Genomic DNA, 17,925 nt, shown 5'->3' on the forward strand with positions numbered 1-17,925 from the left:
GGTGAGGCAGACGAGGGGGAACGAATCACTTCTCTAATTGAACAGATAGAGCGGGATGATCTTGAGTCCGACGAAGATCTTGAGTATGACATGTCGAATGATGTTCCTGTTCTTGCGAACTAGAACAATCCAAACTTTAACAACCTTATGGTGAATTAGATGAATTAGGTGTCGTAATAGTATACGCAGAATGAAGTGACCGAGAGGCTAGGTATCATACCAGTCAGGCCATGAAGGATGATGTGATTCAATATGCGATATCGCTTCAACGATAGTTTTATATTGTGAAGTCAAGCAAGAAGGAATATGATATGAAGTGCGTGAAGGAAGGTTGTCTGTGGCAGGTGCATGGCTTACATGGGAAGTGGATTGAGTATTAGGAGATGCCAATTATGGTGAACTACACTTGCATGCTAGACGAACTTGAGCCCAGTCACAAGAACATCACATCAGTCTTTGTAGCTAATGTGATGGATGTCCAAATTGTGAACAACCTGAACTACTAACCAGGATCTATAATCAGGGCAATTGAGGAGGAGTACAAGTACACTATCAGCTATAACAAGGTACGAAAGGCGAAGAGAAAGGCAATTGAGATGAGGTTCGAGACCTACAAAGTGTTATATGAAAATCTTCCATGCTTGCTGTAGACCATTGCTCGAAAGAACCCGGGGACGTATTACGGCATTAATAAGTACTTATTGCTATTTGAACCTGGCAATTATGTCCTGAAGCGAAGCTTTTTTTGCCTTAGGATCAAGTATCAAAGCTTTCGAGTATTGTCGATCTATCCTCTACATCGATGGCACTTTCCTTACCGGCGTCTACAAGGGTTAGATCTTGACTCGTATTGGGTAGATGGGAATAACCAAGTGTTATTTTTCAACTTTGCATTTTTAGAGAGTGAGAACACTAACAGTTGGTATTGATTCATATACCATGTTAAGATGATAACTGTGGGTGCTCGGCCGGATGTGTGCCTTATACATGATCGGCATGCAAGGATACTCAAGGCCATTTAGGATCTGCGGAATGGTACGGATGATGGCATGATGGGTCATGTGTGGCCAGATCTATAGAGTAGGTGGTGTATGAGTCATTTGGGTGCAAACTAGATTTGGCAATTTAAGAACAAGAACCTCATGAATATGCTCAAGAGCTTGTACGGTCATAAGCAGCAGTGGAAGTTTAATGCGCTTTGAAAGACATTGGATGAGTTGACAAAGAAGCAAACACAAGAGTGTGCACAGAGGCCCGTTAAGGGATCAGAGGACGAACTAATTGCTCTTGAGTTCCTGCTAATGGATAATGAAGCTGGCATAATGCGGAGGATCGGGTCATCTTCTAGGTCATTTAGCAAGTGGATTGATAATTAGCCAAATAAGAAGTGAGCTCTGCTCTATGACACAAACATGGCTAGGTATGAAAAATGAGTACAAATTTAGCAGAGGTGTACAACTAGATCATGAAAGGTGTGAGAGACCTACAACTAGTGGGGATTGTAGAGTTCATACTTCTAGGAACCTGCAAGTATTTCAGAGACCGTTATGCATTAGCTCAGCCAACGCTAAATGATGCTCGTCTAATTTTTGAGACGAATATGACTAAGTACATGGAAGACAAGACAGAGAAGGTAAAGATGCACTAGGTGAAGACCATGGGAACTTCACAACACATATACGAAGTTATTTGTAGGGACAAAGGAAGGAGGGGGGGCAAACGTGAGAGAGTTATCCAAGAGTGCACCCTCTTCGATGATAGGTGTGATTGTCGTGCGCGATGTGATGGGCATGAGGACTCAAAAGCACTTCTTGGACTACTTCAAAAAGGAAGCTATGTTCAACACTTGAAATCATGAGGTTTATGGTTTTGGGATTTATGGTTTTTTGATGAAGGATCCTAGGCCAGATTGTGTGTTCATCCCTGATCCCAAGGAGATGAAGCAAGAGAAGGGATGACGCAGGAAAACGAGGATTCGTAATGACATGAACGAAGTAGAAGTCGGCCATCGCATGACATTATGCAGCAAGTGCAACAAAATAGGGTATACTTAGAAGAAATTCACCGTTAGTGTGCCAAGTGCCAACCCCGCTAAAGCAAGTCCTTTTGGCTTAGCTGCAAATGGGAGACACTCTCATGCTTGTCGATCATAGGTTTTGTCAAATCATTGAGTTCGATTAATGTTGTAATTCACGGTGTGATGGATATCCGTATGCGCAACATTATAGTTTGATATTGTAGTAGTGAGACTATTATTATGTTTGAGGTTGTAATGTGTTAAGTTGTGATTGTTATTTTCTTTGAGTATGTTGTGTCCCGCGGAATGTATGGGACTATGGTAACATATTTGTGTATGTATTGAATAATTTAATCTCTCATGTCATATGTTGCAATCTTACTTGTTACTTTGTATTTATTTTGCTTATGAAAGTATAAATAATTTTTGAACATGCAGGTATGACGCACCTGGAGTTGCTTGACACTCAGCTCGATGTGAGGCACCATTTGTACCTCACCACTGTGTAGGAAGAGGAGCTCCTAATACTACAAAGACAACCCCATGTACCGGATGATCTCATGAGCGTTAACGCTCATTGGATCCCGAGGTTTGTATCATTTTAATGTAACATTGTCTACGGCTTGTTGTCGCATTGGTTCGCTAACTGTATTTTGTTTGCAAGTTGCGTGCTGCTGGGCTTCTTCTGCTGTGTCGGATGGTGGAGGTGGACGCGTTGGTGGGGGCACCGAGTCGGCCATACACTTCAGCTACGACAGGGCCATGCTCACAGCCCTTGTGGACAGGTGACGTCCTAAGACGCACACCTTCCACCTCCAGTGCGACGAGATGACGCCCACACTTGAGGATGTCTCCATGCTACCAAGTCTGCCTTGCGCGAGTGCTGCTGTTGGAGTGAGGGATGTGGGCGTGGCGTGGTGAGGCAAGTTGCTTGGTCGCTTCTCTGTTGTTCACCGGAGGGACAACCTAGCCCCCTTCAGGCCTTTTCCAGGGTCGAAGAAGCACGACCCAACGAAGTCCTTTCTCATTTAGTTTGTGATATGTTCCTCTTGTACAGTTTTGTCATGCCATTTATGTTACTAACCGCTGAACTTATTTGTAATTGTTTCTTCATTGACAGGCAAACAACATCCACCCACTGGCAAGCGACGATGACGTCTCCCACAACTTGGAGGCCTACCTTCTGTGGTTGTTTGGGTGGATCATGTTCACCGAGACCCATGACAATACGGTCTCGAGGAGCATGATCCCCTACACCAGAGAGGTTGCGAACGCTGTACCTAAAGAGATCTTGTAGTATAGTTGGGCTTCAACTGGGCTAGCTGCGGTGTATCAGGGCCTGTGTGACGCATGCACAAATACTGACATGAATGAGATCCACACTAGTTGCCCATTACTATTGCAGTTGTGGTCATATGAGCGGTTCGCCATCGGCAGGCCTGTTGTCGACCACAGCTTGTACCAGCTTCCTGCCAACAGCGTCAATGGCCTCACCATGGGCTCTTTGTGGTGCTGACATTGTGTAAGAGCTAAAAACATTGCACGTATTTGTTAAATCCTTCCATTATTATGTTTCTCTAATTTAGTTTTGTTGCACAACCAACTTGATCTAGTGTGCAGACCCACCGCGCGTACCCGGACTTCGTTCACTAGTTCAATGAGCTGACGGTGCATGACGCCAGGTGAAGGCCGTACACGGAGGAGGAGGTACTTCTACGCGCTCCAGTTGGACTTTCTTTGCTGTGCACATGGGACCAGGAGTACTGACTGGCACGGCGCGCCCTTGTGTGCGACATCTACGTCGAGGAGTACTCCTCGCATCGCGTGATGCAGCAGTTCAGCAGGTTCCAGGTGTTCCCGCTCACTAGGACAATGCCTAGTAACATACACAATTGTGTATTGTTGTAATTAGCTCTTCAGCTTCATCATTAATCATATGTCTGTTTCTTATATTTATGCAGACTCGCACGCAAGGAGGCTCATAACACGAGCATGTTTGTGACACGTGTGCAGCTGGGGGTCCTCAAATGGGACCAGACTATCGAGGACATCATCGACAAGGATCAGAGAGACTGAAACCAAACATAAGTACGATATTAGGATGGAGGAACCACGACTGTAGCAAGAGGCAATACACAAACACCAACAAGAACATCAACACCAAGAACAAGAACGCAAGCGACATACCGAGGAACTTCAAAGGTGTGAGGAGGAGCACCGTCTTCGATAGGACAATCTAAGGAGGCAGAAGGTCGAGCTTCAAAGGCGTGAGGAAGAACTACAAAGGTGTGAAGTACTCCTGCATCGGCAAGAAAAGGCTGAGCGCAAAGCAACACATCAAAGAATGGGAAGACATCCCCGGTCCACCCAATAGAAGCTTTTTTCTATCCGCATCAATATAATATTACTGTCAACTTTATGTTACCCACATGCATCCAACTGTGCCAATAAAATTGACGGCTTGTACTAGAACTCGTCACATTAATAAATATGTACTCGATTGAAGCGTAGCCTTTTCAAAAGTAGCAATTTCAGACTTAACAATTGCAAACCTAGCCTTTTTAGAAGTAGCCTTTTCAAATCTAACCTTTTCAGAACTAGCCTTTTCAGAAGTAGCATTTTCAGATCTATCATTTTTAAAAGTACCCTTTTCAGAAGTAGCCTTTTCAGACCTAGCCTTTTCAGATGGGGGCTGTTCAGAAATAGACTTTTTTAGTTGACACGACAACTCCTTATAGTGGAATCAATTGCTTTTCTTGAGCCAATTTCTGTGGACTTAGTCCATGCACCAGCACGAAACCGCATTATAAATAGATGATCTCTTAGCCACATGTATAACCAAACCACTAGCCTCAACCTCCATAACTCCTATCAAAATGACATCCGATTATTTCCCCAAGAAATATTTGCTGGATACTACGCCTGATAGGGTCGAAGTGTCTATATGCTGGTGTTGAGACCTTTGTAGGGTGATGAAGTCATTCAAGTTCTTCGACACCTACGAAAGGATGTTCTTCATGTGCCGCAACTACGAGTATCATCCACCCTAGGAAAGCACCAATGTTGGCTCCCGCCGTCAGGCAATAACTTCTGACCAAACTACTCCAAATACAACTGAGATTTAACACTGAACATCCACGGACAACACCTTGCTCTCGCATGTTCAACGGATGACGATGGCCTATTCATATAAGATCCTGAAATAAGCATTTAATTTTACAAATATTAAAAAATATATAAAAAAAAACCGTGCACTTTCTATGCACCGGCCCAGAGGGACGGTTGTCTGATCCCTATTACTTGGCGGAAACCCGCGCCCCTGTCGCGGTCGTGTCACCCTATTTTTTCAGGACCGTCCGTTTCTCTCGTGACCCGCCGTGCATCCATGTATTTTTTCGAAAAAGCACTTGCGTTTTCTCAAAAATCAACCCGCGTTCCAACCCATCCCTTCTCAGTGTCGTCCTCTACTTCCCATCGTCAGCGAACCTGCTCGTGCCATTGGTCCCACCTTGTCTATGGAACCAGATCCTCTGACTTAAGAGAGTGAAGTCACGGGTGAATAGTACATGTGACTTTACCTCTCTGCGAACCGTCAGATTGAAAATAAACGAACGAGATCTATCACTACAGTTCAGATACAGTATGTTCATATACAGTATGTTGCTACAGTAAAATCACCGCAATAGGCACAACACTGTTTACTTCCGCACAGAAAAATACTGTTCATTAGTGACTTCTATTCTTTTCTGCCCATTCCGCGGACCAGGTGCAAGGTGGAGCGGCAGCGCGCGGAGGAAAGTAGCAGCTAGGGAGTGGAACCAGCGGGACAGCCGCCTTCACACGCTCGCCATCGCCCGTCCCTGGCGCTCCTCGGCCTCCTCGCTCGGCGAGGGATTCATCTGCACGCCACCTATAAACTCCCGTGAGCCTTCCCGGTGAGCTGGCCGACTGGTCTCTATTGTTTGTGAGCTCAGCTACCTGGCGGAGAAGCTCGCGACCCCTCCTCGCCAAAACCAGACCAGCCGCCGACCTCGCGCCATCAGCTCACTCCGTTCCTTCCACTCTACAACGTGGTTTCACTGCTTGGTCTTGCTTCCATGCTAACTGCATTTTTTTTGTTTAGTTGAATTTGGAGATGGTGGCCTACGAAGGACGATGACATGATCGTTGCAGGTTTGGTCCTCCCCGTGTGCACACCAAGTGTTTGATAGATTGCAATTCTCCATTCAGCTTGGTGGTACTTGCTCTTCCAGCTGGTTTCATGGTCTTCCACCTGATCCTATGTGCCTATCTTGAATCTTCATAGGTATTCGATGTCTATTAGTGTTCTTAGCTTTGCTATGTTCGTCAACCACTGTTACGTTTGAAGCACAGGTAATAATTATTATTCATGAACTTCTTTGCCCAGTTGAGCTCAAGGAGACAGTAAGGGCCTTGACTGATAGCAAGGGCCGTGGTGGTTAAAAGCTCTCCATGAGATGCTTTTGCAGGTATGTTATTCTCATGCATGTTTCCTTTGCTAAATTGGATAAGCTCGCTACAGACATTTAGATTGTCGTATTGTTTGATAAAAATGTATTCAGATTCATGGAGCAAAGGCATAGGTTTTTTGTTTTTAAATATCTTAGTTCTGCCTACAAACCTATTGTTAAGTGTCTAATTGTTGCACGTTGTAACTACATAAATCTTAACTCTATAATTTGTTTGGGATTTAGGCTTAGCCACTCTTCTCAGTTTCAGTTCTACCTTTTTTGTGAATTATGATGGCTAATGTATGGTGAACTCATAGCAGTAGATGATCTAACTTGATCTTTTCTTGATTGAACCTAGCTGATATTTATATTGAAGATCATTGGCCCTCCCAAAGTTGAGAAATTGTCCATCCCTGGATGCCAGCACTAGATTTGTGGTAATCCGGACATGTAGATTTGGATTTGGCCAACTTGAGGTTTCTTTCAAGAAAGAAGTCTACCGGCATGTTACTTTCTCTCTCCTACAATAGTAACTACAAATGTGATTGGCAGCAAGGCAGATTATGTGTGATTGTCTCATGCTTACCAGGTTTGGACATGTAAGCAATAATATTACATTTCATACAATGGAGGCGTGGTGGATCTCAAACAGAGGAGAAAGGGGCTAAGGAAAGGTTGCTGAATGCCAAGGGAATACAGACCTGAATGTAGTGCAGTTTAAATTATAGTTTAGCTTAGGTTACACAGAATTGCCATTTGTATTTACTGTTGAGTTGTATACCATGTTTTTTATGATTGCTGCTTCTCTTATTATATTTCTTAAATAATTGAAGTCCCAGAATGCTTTAGGCCTAATTTTGAATAGACAACATAACTATGAAAATATGAAATAAACACTTCAGGACTCTATGTGCTTCTTGGTTTCAATGGTTAGTGTCTCGATTAGACAACTGAAATGGGTATATTTCTTATGTTACTTTCATGATTGTATGAACAGAAGAAAAATATATTTTAACAGTTATGTATTCTGGCATGTGTATGTTATGATTGTATGAGTGGATGAAAAATACATTTCTTATGTTGGTTTCAACGATTAGTGTCTCGATTAGACAACTGGAATGTCCAATATATATATATATATATATGATTTTTTATGGCTGCAGGTCCACACATTATTTCTTCCTGAAATTTTCCATGATAGAGCTCCTAAGAGTTAAATATAGCCTGCTAACAAGAAGGGGATCTTAGATTTATCTCATCAGGTTTTTGTATAGTTCATCCTTTCCTTTCTCTTTTCTTTTTAGTTCTTTGTAGAATGATGTAAGAATTATAGGGGAAATTCTGACTTGCATTCCGGTTTTAAAACATAGTGGATTTTAGGTGTCAATGAGGACTTCGTTTTGGCAGCATAAACCTGGACCAAGGCAAGGGTGATATCGTCGTCATTGGAGGAAATGGATGTCAATAGAGGATGGCATGAGGATGGTGAGGAGCAGTGGTGATCACTGGGCGATATGGTCAGAAATTGGCCGTTGCAAGAATGGCACTAGCCAATTCAGGTAAGAATTGGTAGTTCCAGACTAATGGCTGAAAATTTCCCTTTCTTCATTCATGTAGCATGATTGCACTGCCAAGGGCTGGAAATTCACTTGTGATGGTCCGCTCTCGATCAGAAGCAAAAGATGCAGGAAAAAGCTTCTAATGAGTCTAATCCGATCTTTGATATTGGCGATTGCAAATGTTGTATGTGCTCTCCTTTCTGCCCATATGTATCTCCCTTCTGCCCACATGTGTACATAATAGGTCAAATTTCAAATTACTGAATGCTGAATGAAGAATATTTGACTTGTCTTGTATTACTTATCAGAATCCCTTTCTTTTAATTTAATGGCTGAATAATTTTACTGGTGGTTGCATCTCTTGCTGATATGGCCTCAATTAATTTGCAGTGGTGTTGCCATTGCCCTGGTCCCTCTCTCTCCGCCAATCTTTAGAGCTAGAGTGCCATGTGAGGATGCAAGCAAAGAAGCCCTAGCACCATTGAAGGCAAGAGGATATAAGGTGTTGGTCATGCTTACCCCTAAGCAAACTGCGGAGTTCAACCTGTTTCAGCTGGCAGGGAACATGATCTGTGCCCTCGACGTGGCTGTGCTGGTACCAGGTTGGGATTTTTCAGGGTGTGTCAATTGAGGAGCCTTTCAATTGCATTGTATCTATCTAAGTAATTTGTTGCGTAACTGGAGAGTGCTGCAAATATTTTGATCTTAATATGAAAAGATTTTGCAAATTGTGCCTGAGTTGTGCCGTGAACTTTTTATTTCTATGTTCTTTAGCTCTCTTTGATAGACTGATTTCATTCACCTACTGAGTTGCAGCACGTAAGTGAATAATTTGATGGCTTACTTTCCTTCACATGATAAGTATAGAAGTTTAAGAAAAGATGACCAAAAGATGCAAAATGAGTATAATTAGAGTATATTGTAAGAGACTAGCTTCAAAAAAGATAGCATGTGACATTGTGGCTTACAGAATTGAACAACATAATTAATATTACCTTGTTCTGAATTTTTTTTTTGTAAACTCATTCCAAGCCAGTTCTATAAGTGTTGGAGGTATGTCACACTCTTTTCTTTAGATAAGGAAAACATTCCGGCCTCTGCATCGTGAGATGCACGTAGTCTCTATATCTCACACTCTTACCAAGGCTAAAGTTATTCTATCAATTCTTTTAAGTAATTTGAGTGATTTATTGATCGTAGTACATGCTGTGTAGTTAGCAAATGGCTATGGCATGCAAACTGTGCTTTCGAATTTTGCAGACGAAGAGACTTTGAGTTGAGGCTCTGTTTGTTGTTGGTGTCTCATTGAGGATATTCCTGAAATAAACGGTTTATTTGAGAGTTTTCCCAAGCCTTCTTTTTTTGTGTTAAAAAAGAAGATAAAAGACAGAGGGTGCGGGAGTTATCATTTGTAGTAGAATATCGAATCACAGAATACTTCTTTGTTGTTCAAGGTCAGGTGATGATTTCGATTTCAAAATGGCCAAGTGGTTTCCGGCTGATGAAAAAGTATTTAGTCCAAACTGCCGATCAAATAAGCTCCAGCATAAAACTGTGCCAGAATTTTGCAATGCAGATTTTTGGTATGCTGAGGTAAGTGCTAATCCAAGTCAATCTCTTTTTTCATAAAATGCATTGTAGATTAAATACTCAATTTCTATTACCGTTTTGTTACAAGACAATTTCATTACTTATTTGCAGAACATCAATTGTCTGTGGACTGTCACTAGCTAGGCTACCTCATGGGGGCAGTGTGGGGTTTCCTCATGCTCAAAATGTCAGAGGGTAGCAAATTCATATGGATCTAAATATAGATGCCCAGGAGGTTGTTTGTGAACCATTGCAGTTCGAAAGTAATATTACAGATGCCCTTATATACAGAAACTTAAGTTTTTTATGTACAGTATATTAGAGCTGATATATGTGGATGTGTGATGAGTTTTCTTTCACCTTTTTAAAAGGTATCGTCTCTGCTTGTTTGGTACGGATAGGACTGCAGTGCCGAGTTCATTCTTTTTGGTCCAGTAGTTCTGAAATTAGTAGGCAAATATGTTATGTTTTTATGAGTGATCATAATCTGCGTGAAATCACCGCTATATAATCCCACAAAAGTTCACTTTTAGAGTTTCTGTTAGCCAAAAGTCTTATGCAGGGGCGAATTTCATTTAGAGTCAATGGAATTGACTTTTCCTGGAACGAGCAGTTTCTGTTCATAGTATAGATGAAGTTGAACTTTCAGAGCCCCTTCATCTCATAGTTCACTGCCCTATGCTCTACATATGCTCTACCACGCATTTCTGTTCATGGAAAAGCATAAAAATGTGGTTCATAAAAAGGAAAGTACTGATTGGCGATCCTTTGAACGTATTGTAAGTTTATATATAGTGATGCTTCTATTACCTTTGCAGATGGTGTGTTTGTACACTAAGTATTTCTAGAATAGTGCTACTGTGATTGTTACAGAATCTTAGTTTGTACACCAAAAAGGAGGTATTATTTCATTTATGTACCTTCTTTGCGTATTACGCCAAAATATTGGTCCATGTAGACAGAGTACATATTCATTTGAAGCTAACGACGTTATAATTGTATATTGTAGGCCTGCATTGGCTGTTCCTGCAACAGATTCATCATCAAGCCACAAGGAAATGTCTGCTGTAAAAAATGAGCAACTAACTATTTTCTCCATAGCTGCAGATGCTTTTGATTCGGAAGGTTAGTTCACGACCTGTAGTGTCACTGTGTCAGTTCATTATGATTTTATATATATATATATATATATATATATAGGAAAACTAGTATGTACTCCTGGGTGTATGTACTCCCACCTCTCATATACCACTTTTACACGTGTGTTATACTTCTTTATCACTTTAAATATACTTCATTAGTAATTACAAGATACTACAATACATTGAATTTTTTTTCATACAACTCATATTGGAGTATCTTAGAATTAGTATTAGAGTATACTAAAAATGATAAAAGAGTATAAAGTGTTTGTTTAGGTGGTATATTGCATGTGGGAGTACATACTCCTAGGAGTATAGAATAGGTGTCCTATATATATATATATATATATATATATATATATATATATATATATATATATATATATATATATATATATATATATATATATATATATATATATATATATATATATATATACACGGTTTTTACATAAGAGGAATGTAAGACTTTATAATCCTAGAAAAAATTATGATACGACATGCAGATGTTTCATATGCAATTCACTTGACCACTTGTTATAATCCTGTTTATGAGGGACAGGTGTCTTCAGATATGTTTCTTTATGAGTCTTCTATGCTCAAATTATTGATAATATCTTATCAATGCATTCGTATCTTTGGAGGACAATATTCCTGATAGCTTTCATCTTTCAACAAATATGTCTCTTTATATAATCTCTCTTTTTAAGATTCGATTTAATTATATTCTTTATAATAGATGAAATTACAATACGAGACCTATATAAATGATGATATGATAATTGGATTAAAAAATTTATAACATTCATTACAAATCACAATAGGGATGGTAGCTAGACCCTTGGTTCCGGGTCCCGTGGGTTCTGCGCCCAGCGGGTTCAGGTGCTAAATCCCGCCCACAAATCTGGTGGGTCGGGTAGCCGAACTCGAGCAGGTAAGTCGCGGGTTTTTACTTCCGCCCGTGTGTGTCCACAGGTCAACCGAATCGCTCAGCAAAAGGGCGGATAGCAGCCCAATTGGCTAGCCTAGCCCAACACTCCGCACTCGCCCACTCCGCACTCGCGCGCTGTCACTATCAAATCTCTAAATCTCTAGTTCATGTCCATTCTGCCATTCGTCCTTCCCAGATCTGAGAGTGCACTGCTCGACCTCTCCCATTCATTGGCTCGCCGCACCGGGACATCGCCACTTCGGCCTCGTCGGCGGTCGTCCGTCGAGGTCTCGGTGCTCTCCATTGAGGTCGCCGATCACGCTCATTGTCTTCTCCAGCCGCATCTACCACAGGTGCAAACAAAAGGTGTCAGGCTCTCTGCATCTACCACAGCCGCATCGTCTTCTCCAACCGCATCTACGAGCACCATCTTCTCCAGCTGCTGAGCCGCATCTAGGAGCATCGTCTTCTCCAGCCGCTGAGCCGCATCTACGAGCAATCGAGCATCTGTTGTTTCTATTGATTATGAGCTATTGATTGCTATTCTGACTTTCTGATCTACTGAGAAACTTGGCCAATGGGCACATGTGGTGGAGATGAGCACACACCCACCTATAGGATACAGGCTATCTTCTTCAGAAGCAGAGAGATAAAGTTGGCATGACAGAAGTTACTCGGTTGATTATGAGCTATTTTATTGTTTCTGAGCTACTTTGTTGTTTCTGATATGAAGTCCTGATCAATTTGAGATATTATACTGTTTCTGTTGTAAGACCCGATGAGTCTCTGCCGGGTTTGGGTGCGGGATCATATTTTAACCCGATTAGTCATTTGAGTGCGGGTCGGGTTTTCAATTTCAGGTTTCATAGCGAGTGGGTTTTAGCTAAACCCGCACCCGATTCGACCCATTGCCATCCCTAAACCACAATCATACATGAACAAGATATTACATTTATTCCACAACAAGACATTGTTCCATACATCTCAGAATTATGAAAGCGTGGTGGAACACAATACTAAAAAATTATCAATCTAGATCTTGAAAGTAGTAATCTTGAATATGATATAGACAATGAACTCCCTGAAAAACATAAAGAAAATGAACTTAATACAAGTAGAAGAATATTACATAGCAAATTCTTATGTAAAATGCATAGGATTACAATCATTTGCACCAACTTTTTTCCTTTATAATTATACTAGATGTTGTTGGTGGAATTTTTTTATACTTTGCTCTTCTGAATTTCTGAATATAATCTTTAGCAACTGGATCTTTGTAATAATTTACTCTAGAATTTTCTAGGCTTGATTTAATGCTTCATCGATATTTGCATAGGTTTTCTACGACATTCCTCCTGCCAATTTTGCATCTATCTTTGTAACAATTATTATTATTATTATTATACACACACACACACTAGAGAGTAAAACGTGCGCGCGCTTATTTTCCTTTTATCTGTGCACAGTTGGGATAGCTTTTCGGGTCGCTCTTTATTGCTTGTCAGTAAACCTTTTGTTATGAAGCTTTTCTCCAGTCCTCTACATATCCAATGGAAATATGCTGTCAAAGCAATTATCTTATGTGGTTTTGCATCCTATGTATATATTCAAAAGAAGACGCTATGCACTTCAAAGCTGCTCTGCAACAAAACCTGTTCTATTCCTCTTTGTATACAATGGAGAGATGCAGTGAAAGCTGGTATCTTATCTACTTTCTACCTTACGTATATGTTCAGAGGAAGATGCTATGCGCTCCTAAGGTATCTTGCACCTCTGGTACATCTAAAAAGAAGGTTGTGTAGTTGGTTTATGAACCAACAGAACCGTCTATTCAGTACTATCTTCACTATGTAAATAATAAGCATTCTGAATTAGAAGGCTCTCTTATGTAAACATTATGCATGACTCGACTCTACTATACGCTATGTTTGATGAATGCGTGCCCTTCTTATTTATCTATCTGTTTGTCTCTGTGAAAATAGTTCATTTGGCCTAATCTTTTCTCTGATTTTATACAGAAATACTATGTTTGACAATGGAGGAGTCGTCTATCATAGAGAACATGGCAGAATAGAGCGATCAATATTTTGAGTACTGGGATGAGACCATCTATCGCGGGCTAAATTTGAGCACCATGCTTAAGGATGTACTTGTGCAATTACCAATCTAGAATCGAAGTAGTACCTATGTTCAGCCTTTTCGACGAGTACTTTGAACACCGACTCCCATACCTTATCGTCGACAAATCGACAAACACTGACTCCAACACTCACATCACTCAACAAAATACTTAGAACAGCGGATCATCTCTATACTCGTCATAACATTCTTATTTTTTTTATTAAAAAAGTCCACCCTCCTCAGCCACATAGATGCTAAACAGTGCTCTAAATACGAACATCAGGATCGAATCCAAGTCACCCACCTAAGAGGTGGCTTGAGAAACCATCTCGACTCACCACCTCTCTACATAACATCCTTACCTAAACTTCACAACACTCAAATCGACCGCAGGAGTGGCGCGCCAGGGGCGTTCTAGTGTGACATAACGGTGGATACGAGTAGCGGTCTAGCCAGCAGCAACTGTTGCCGGCAGCTCGACATGCATGCTTCAGACCTTTGCTAGACACCGAAACATCATCACATTCGTAAGGCGAGGTAAATTCGTGAATCTAACAGAACTCTGGTGTCACGGATTCCGTGAATATTGTGACTTGGAAGCGAAGGTCAGCCTGTTTTCTTGACTCGACGACCAGGCTGAGATTACTGTTCAAGTCGGTCAAGACCGTGGGGCCAAGTTAATCGCACCGAATCTGCGCGTCCCCTACCTCCAACCTCGTTTATTCCTCCCCGCTTCACTTTGTGGTCAAACAACGCGGCCGCACCGGTTTTCTTTTCGCCGACGGCGACCGTGATGCAAGTTGTTCTGGTTGCTGTCTTGCTGATCTTTCTCTGTGATGCAGTAAAAGCAGTCTCATCTCGGCATCTCCATCTGGCCGAACAGCATATATCTTCTCGCAGTTTTTTTTTTTTTTTTTGGTACACTGCATGAATTCACCAGTAGTGGCTTTTACCACATGCTCAACCGCGAGGTTAAAAGAGATGAAAACAGAAGCTGTTCTGTTCAGCACTATACCTGCTCAAAGCCATCCGTCGCAGCTATTCAGGACCTCTGAAGAACACTCCCCGATGAACACTAGCATCACTAGCGGCACCATAACTTTTTCGAGACTGGGATATGATTTATTCCATTATATAAAAGACTAGCAACACCATCACGTTTTCTCATTCTCATCAAACAATCTTGCTCGAACCAAACATGGTCTGTGCACCACATGACAGCGAACTGGAAAGAACAATGCTAATACCAGGCATATATCCACCCCATCTCAAGTAACTGGGCTGCAAACTAGTTACCAAAATAAATCCTCTCTGGCGAGCCGAGCAAAAGCACGAAACAATGGTATGTGCAGCCAAAATGGTGTAAACAAAGAAGCTAGCCGAGGCCAGAAACTCACTACAAAATTGCTGGCTGCGTAAACACAGCCGTACTAGATGGAACATCAGCGATATTTACAGCCATGACGCAGGCCTCTACAGCATCTAGTGGTCAGATTCCAGCCATCTCCTCAGGTTGCAAAGGGCCTCCGGAGACAAGCTCTTGCAACATCTTATCCTCCCAGCTGGCGCCTGCTCTGAAGGTGATGCCGAACTCCCACCAAGCTCAGACACAAAGCAGACAACGATTACTGTCAGGTTGTCAAAGGTTTCGAGCCTCTTCGCCTCCATGGCAAGCTCCCTCGCGCACCTCTCGGGGTCATCGTGCCACCGGAGCCCCTTGCGGACGGTACTGACAGCATGCTGGCTGGTCATCACGTCCCATATCCCGTCACAGCCTATGATGAGAAACTCGTCGTCCTCAGTGAGGGTGGTCCAGCGGATCTCTGGTTCGGCAATAAGAGGTGAGGCCGAGCCTTGAGGCATTTTCATGTCCCAATCCCCTAGAGCCCGTGTCACAGAGAGTACTCCATTGAGGTAGCCATCTTCGATATACCCACCAGACTCGATGACCCTTTGACGCTCTGCATCATATGTTGGCCTGTGATCCCGAGACATCTCCACTGCTACGCCTTTCCTACACAGGACTGCACGGCAATCCCCGGCATTCGCAACCAACAGCTGCCTGCAGGATAGGAAACACAAATTGGCATGAACATCACTGTGTTGAACCATTCATTGCAGTCTGCAAAGGCTTGGGTTGCACGTCCATCTTACCTCCCGAGGACCAATGCTGTCAGCGCTGTGGTTCCAGCAGAACGGTTGATGATCGAATCATCAGCCAGAGCAAGGTCAGCCCGCAAGAAAGCTTTGCGGACTGAATCCTCAACACATTCGGCAAACGTTTCATCTTCTTGTGATGCTTGTGCGAATTCAGCATCTTCAAAGAACAACCTCATTGCATGCTTTTTCATGTAGGCTGCTGCATCTGAACCCCCATGCCCGTCAAACACCTAAAAGGCAACAACACAATCAGTTAATTGGGTTACCGAAATTTACATTGCGATCAAAATCATCTGAACCTTGATCACAGTACATACCCCATAGAAGGCACTAGGCACAGAGCACATCAACAGTGAGCCAAGATGACCAGAAAGATCATCAATTTGGATATGTTCATCTTCCATGTACCGCCTAGGTCCAATATTAGCAAAGCTACCAGATCGAATGCTGGGGACAAACTGCAGTGGCTCGGCAGATACACTACTCCCAGCATTAGAAGGTCTCTTGAACGCCTGCATCAAGCACAAAACTGTTAATTACGCACTGGCTGTCTTACAGTACCACATAATGAGAACAACCTAGACTTTGCTTCTCTAATATGTCAAATTAACAGATACACCGTAAAGTTCTGATATTTCTGAATTGAGCTGCTAACCATCACGTAGTGAATTGACCAGACAACTATTCTTTTTTCAGACGAAAACAATCATTATTTAAGGGGTAAAAATATGAATTCTGAAGACCAAACCAGCAACACGTCACAAGATGGCAAAATTCAGATAACTTCGATGAATTTAGGGGTCATACATATACGCAAACAATCAATTAGTCCTGGTGTCCTAAACAAATCGACACCATTCCAACAACCATCAGGAGTTGAACAAATAGAAACAGCAACATAAGATGAAAAAGGATAAACTGGTCTGTATATTTGAGGAGACAATTCCTGCAATCGCCCCTTTACCGTACTCAGAATCAGAATCAATCCTGCACGAAACACCATTAAAAATTATCGAAGAAACATTTTTACAGTACAGCCTAAAAATTCTGATGGCCATACGAAGCTCTAGGACAAATCTAATTCAACGACTTTAGGCTCTAAAATCTCCTATCAAAACATTAAACCGAACAAGAAAGCCTAAACTCTTCCTTAGCTGAAATCAGGAACTCACCAGATCGGGTACCTCGACGGCGACCTCAGCCAACGCCTTCGGCGACGGAGGCGTGGGGGTCACCCCGACCGCCTCCTCGATGACCTCGACGCTCTTGACGGCGCACCGGTGGAACGGCGCCTCCAGCAGCGGCACGACCTGATGCATCACCTCCGCTCCGGCCACCATCTCCGCCTCCAATCCGCTCAACAACCGGTCCCTCCCCACCGTGCGTGGCAACACGAAAGCCTCCGAAATATCTCGCCTTTCCGCACCGGGACGCCAAGAACTCCCGATCCGACCTCTTCTTAACCTCCAATGTTTTTTCTCTAAAACCGAACTGCACGATCCGAACACAGGTCGACTAATCTCGACGAGAAGCACGCGCGAATCTCCAAAAGGAGCGGCCTTTCCACAATAAAGGCAACGCGAAAAAGGAACCTTTTTTTCCTGGGACACAACACGGAGCACTGCCCGATCCGAAGAGGAAAGGAGTGGCGGAGACGCTGAGAGGTGTTTGCAATTTATGAGCGCGTGGGAGCGACGCGAGAGGACGGCGGCTGCCGGTGGTAGGCAGGGGGTGTGACCGGCAAGTGCCCATGGCGGGGCCGGTGCCTGGCTGCCTGCCGGGTTGTCGTGCGCGGGAGGGAGTGCCGGGCGGCACGCGTCCGCGGTGCCAGTGTGTCACCGACCTCGTTTTGGCTAGGGCATAAGCGATGATGCGTGCACTCGTTTCACACCTTTGGCGTGTGGGAACCGGGGAGCGCCCGTTTTGGCTTGTC

At 42.8% G+C, this 17,925-nt stretch overlaps 2 protein-coding genes across 7 annotated transcripts; one reads left to right on the top strand and one right to left on the bottom strand.

Annotated features, from left to right (window-relative positions):
* The first annotated feature begins 5,764 nt into the window (after nt 1-5,764).
* On the top strand, nt 5,765-10,789 carry LOC133900060 (uncharacterized). 6 transcript variants are annotated; one of them, XR_009906500.1, is made up of 10 exons: nt 5,765-6,323; nt 6,426-6,507; nt 6,848-7,163; nt 7,653-7,751; nt 7,860-8,006; nt 8,107-8,232; nt 8,439-8,650; nt 9,503-9,641; nt 9,750-9,901; nt 10,648-10,789. XR_009906500.1 is itself a non-coding variant. In XM_062341155.1 (4 exons), the coding sequence occupies exons 1-4, from the start codon at nt 8,228-8,230 to the stop codon at nt 9,835-9,837; spliced, it is 444 nt and encodes a 147-aa protein (XP_062197139.1). In that variant the 5' UTR covers nt 8,058-8,227; the 3' UTR covers nt 9,838-10,757. The 6 variants fall into 6 exon arrangements, 1 of the variants encoding a protein (XP_062197139.1); XR_009906502.1 differs by having other exon boundaries at nt 5,765-5,952; nt 6,141-6,323; nt 9,750-10,757; XR_009906499.1 differs by having other exon boundaries at nt 9,508-9,641; nt 9,750-10,757.
* Nucleotides 10,790-15,100: 4,311 nt separating this feature from the next.
* On the bottom strand, nt 15,101-17,701 carry LOC133900079 (probable protein phosphatase 2C 2). The gene is made up of 4 exons (XM_062341185.1): nt 17,165-17,701; nt 16,310-16,504; nt 15,987-16,222; nt 15,101-15,894 (listed from the first exon to the last, which is right to left on the bottom strand). Exons 1-4 carry the CDS (start codon nt 17,330-17,332, stop codon nt 15,315-15,317), a joined length of 1,179 nt encoding a protein of 392 aa, XP_062197169.1. The 5' UTR covers nt 17,333-17,701; the 3' UTR covers nt 15,101-15,314.
* Between the last annotated feature and the right edge of the window lie 224 nt (nt 17,702-17,925).

This window comes from Phragmites australis, chromosome 2 (assembly GCF_958298935.1).
Source record: "Phragmites australis chromosome 2, lpPhrAust1.1, whole genome shotgun sequence".
NCBI lineage: Eukaryota > Viridiplantae > Streptophyta > Magnoliopsida > Poales > Poaceae > Phragmites > Phragmites australis.

Coding starts and splice junctions, on each gene's coding strand:
- LOC133900060 (XM_062341155.1), top strand. Junction 8,651..9,502: donor CGTGGCTGTGCTGGTACCAG/GTTGGGATTTTT, acceptor TTGTTGTTCAAG/GTCAGGTGATGATTTCGATT. Junction 9,642..9,749: donor CAGATTTTTGGTATGCTGAG/GTAAGTGCTAAT, acceptor ACTTATTTGCAG/AACATCAATTGTCTGTGGAC.
- LOC133900079 (XM_062341185.1), bottom strand. CDS start 17,332: ATGGTGGCCGGAGCGGAGGTGATGCATCAGGTCGTGCCGCTGCTGGAG. Junction 16,505..17,164: donor CCGTCGAGGTACCCGATCTG/GTGAGTTCCTGA, acceptor TGCTTGATGCAG/GCGTTCAAGAGACCTTCTAA. Junction 16,223..16,309: donor TGCCTAGTGCCTTCTATGGG/GTATGTACTGTG, acceptor GTTGCCTTTTAG/GTGTTTGACGGGCATGGGGG.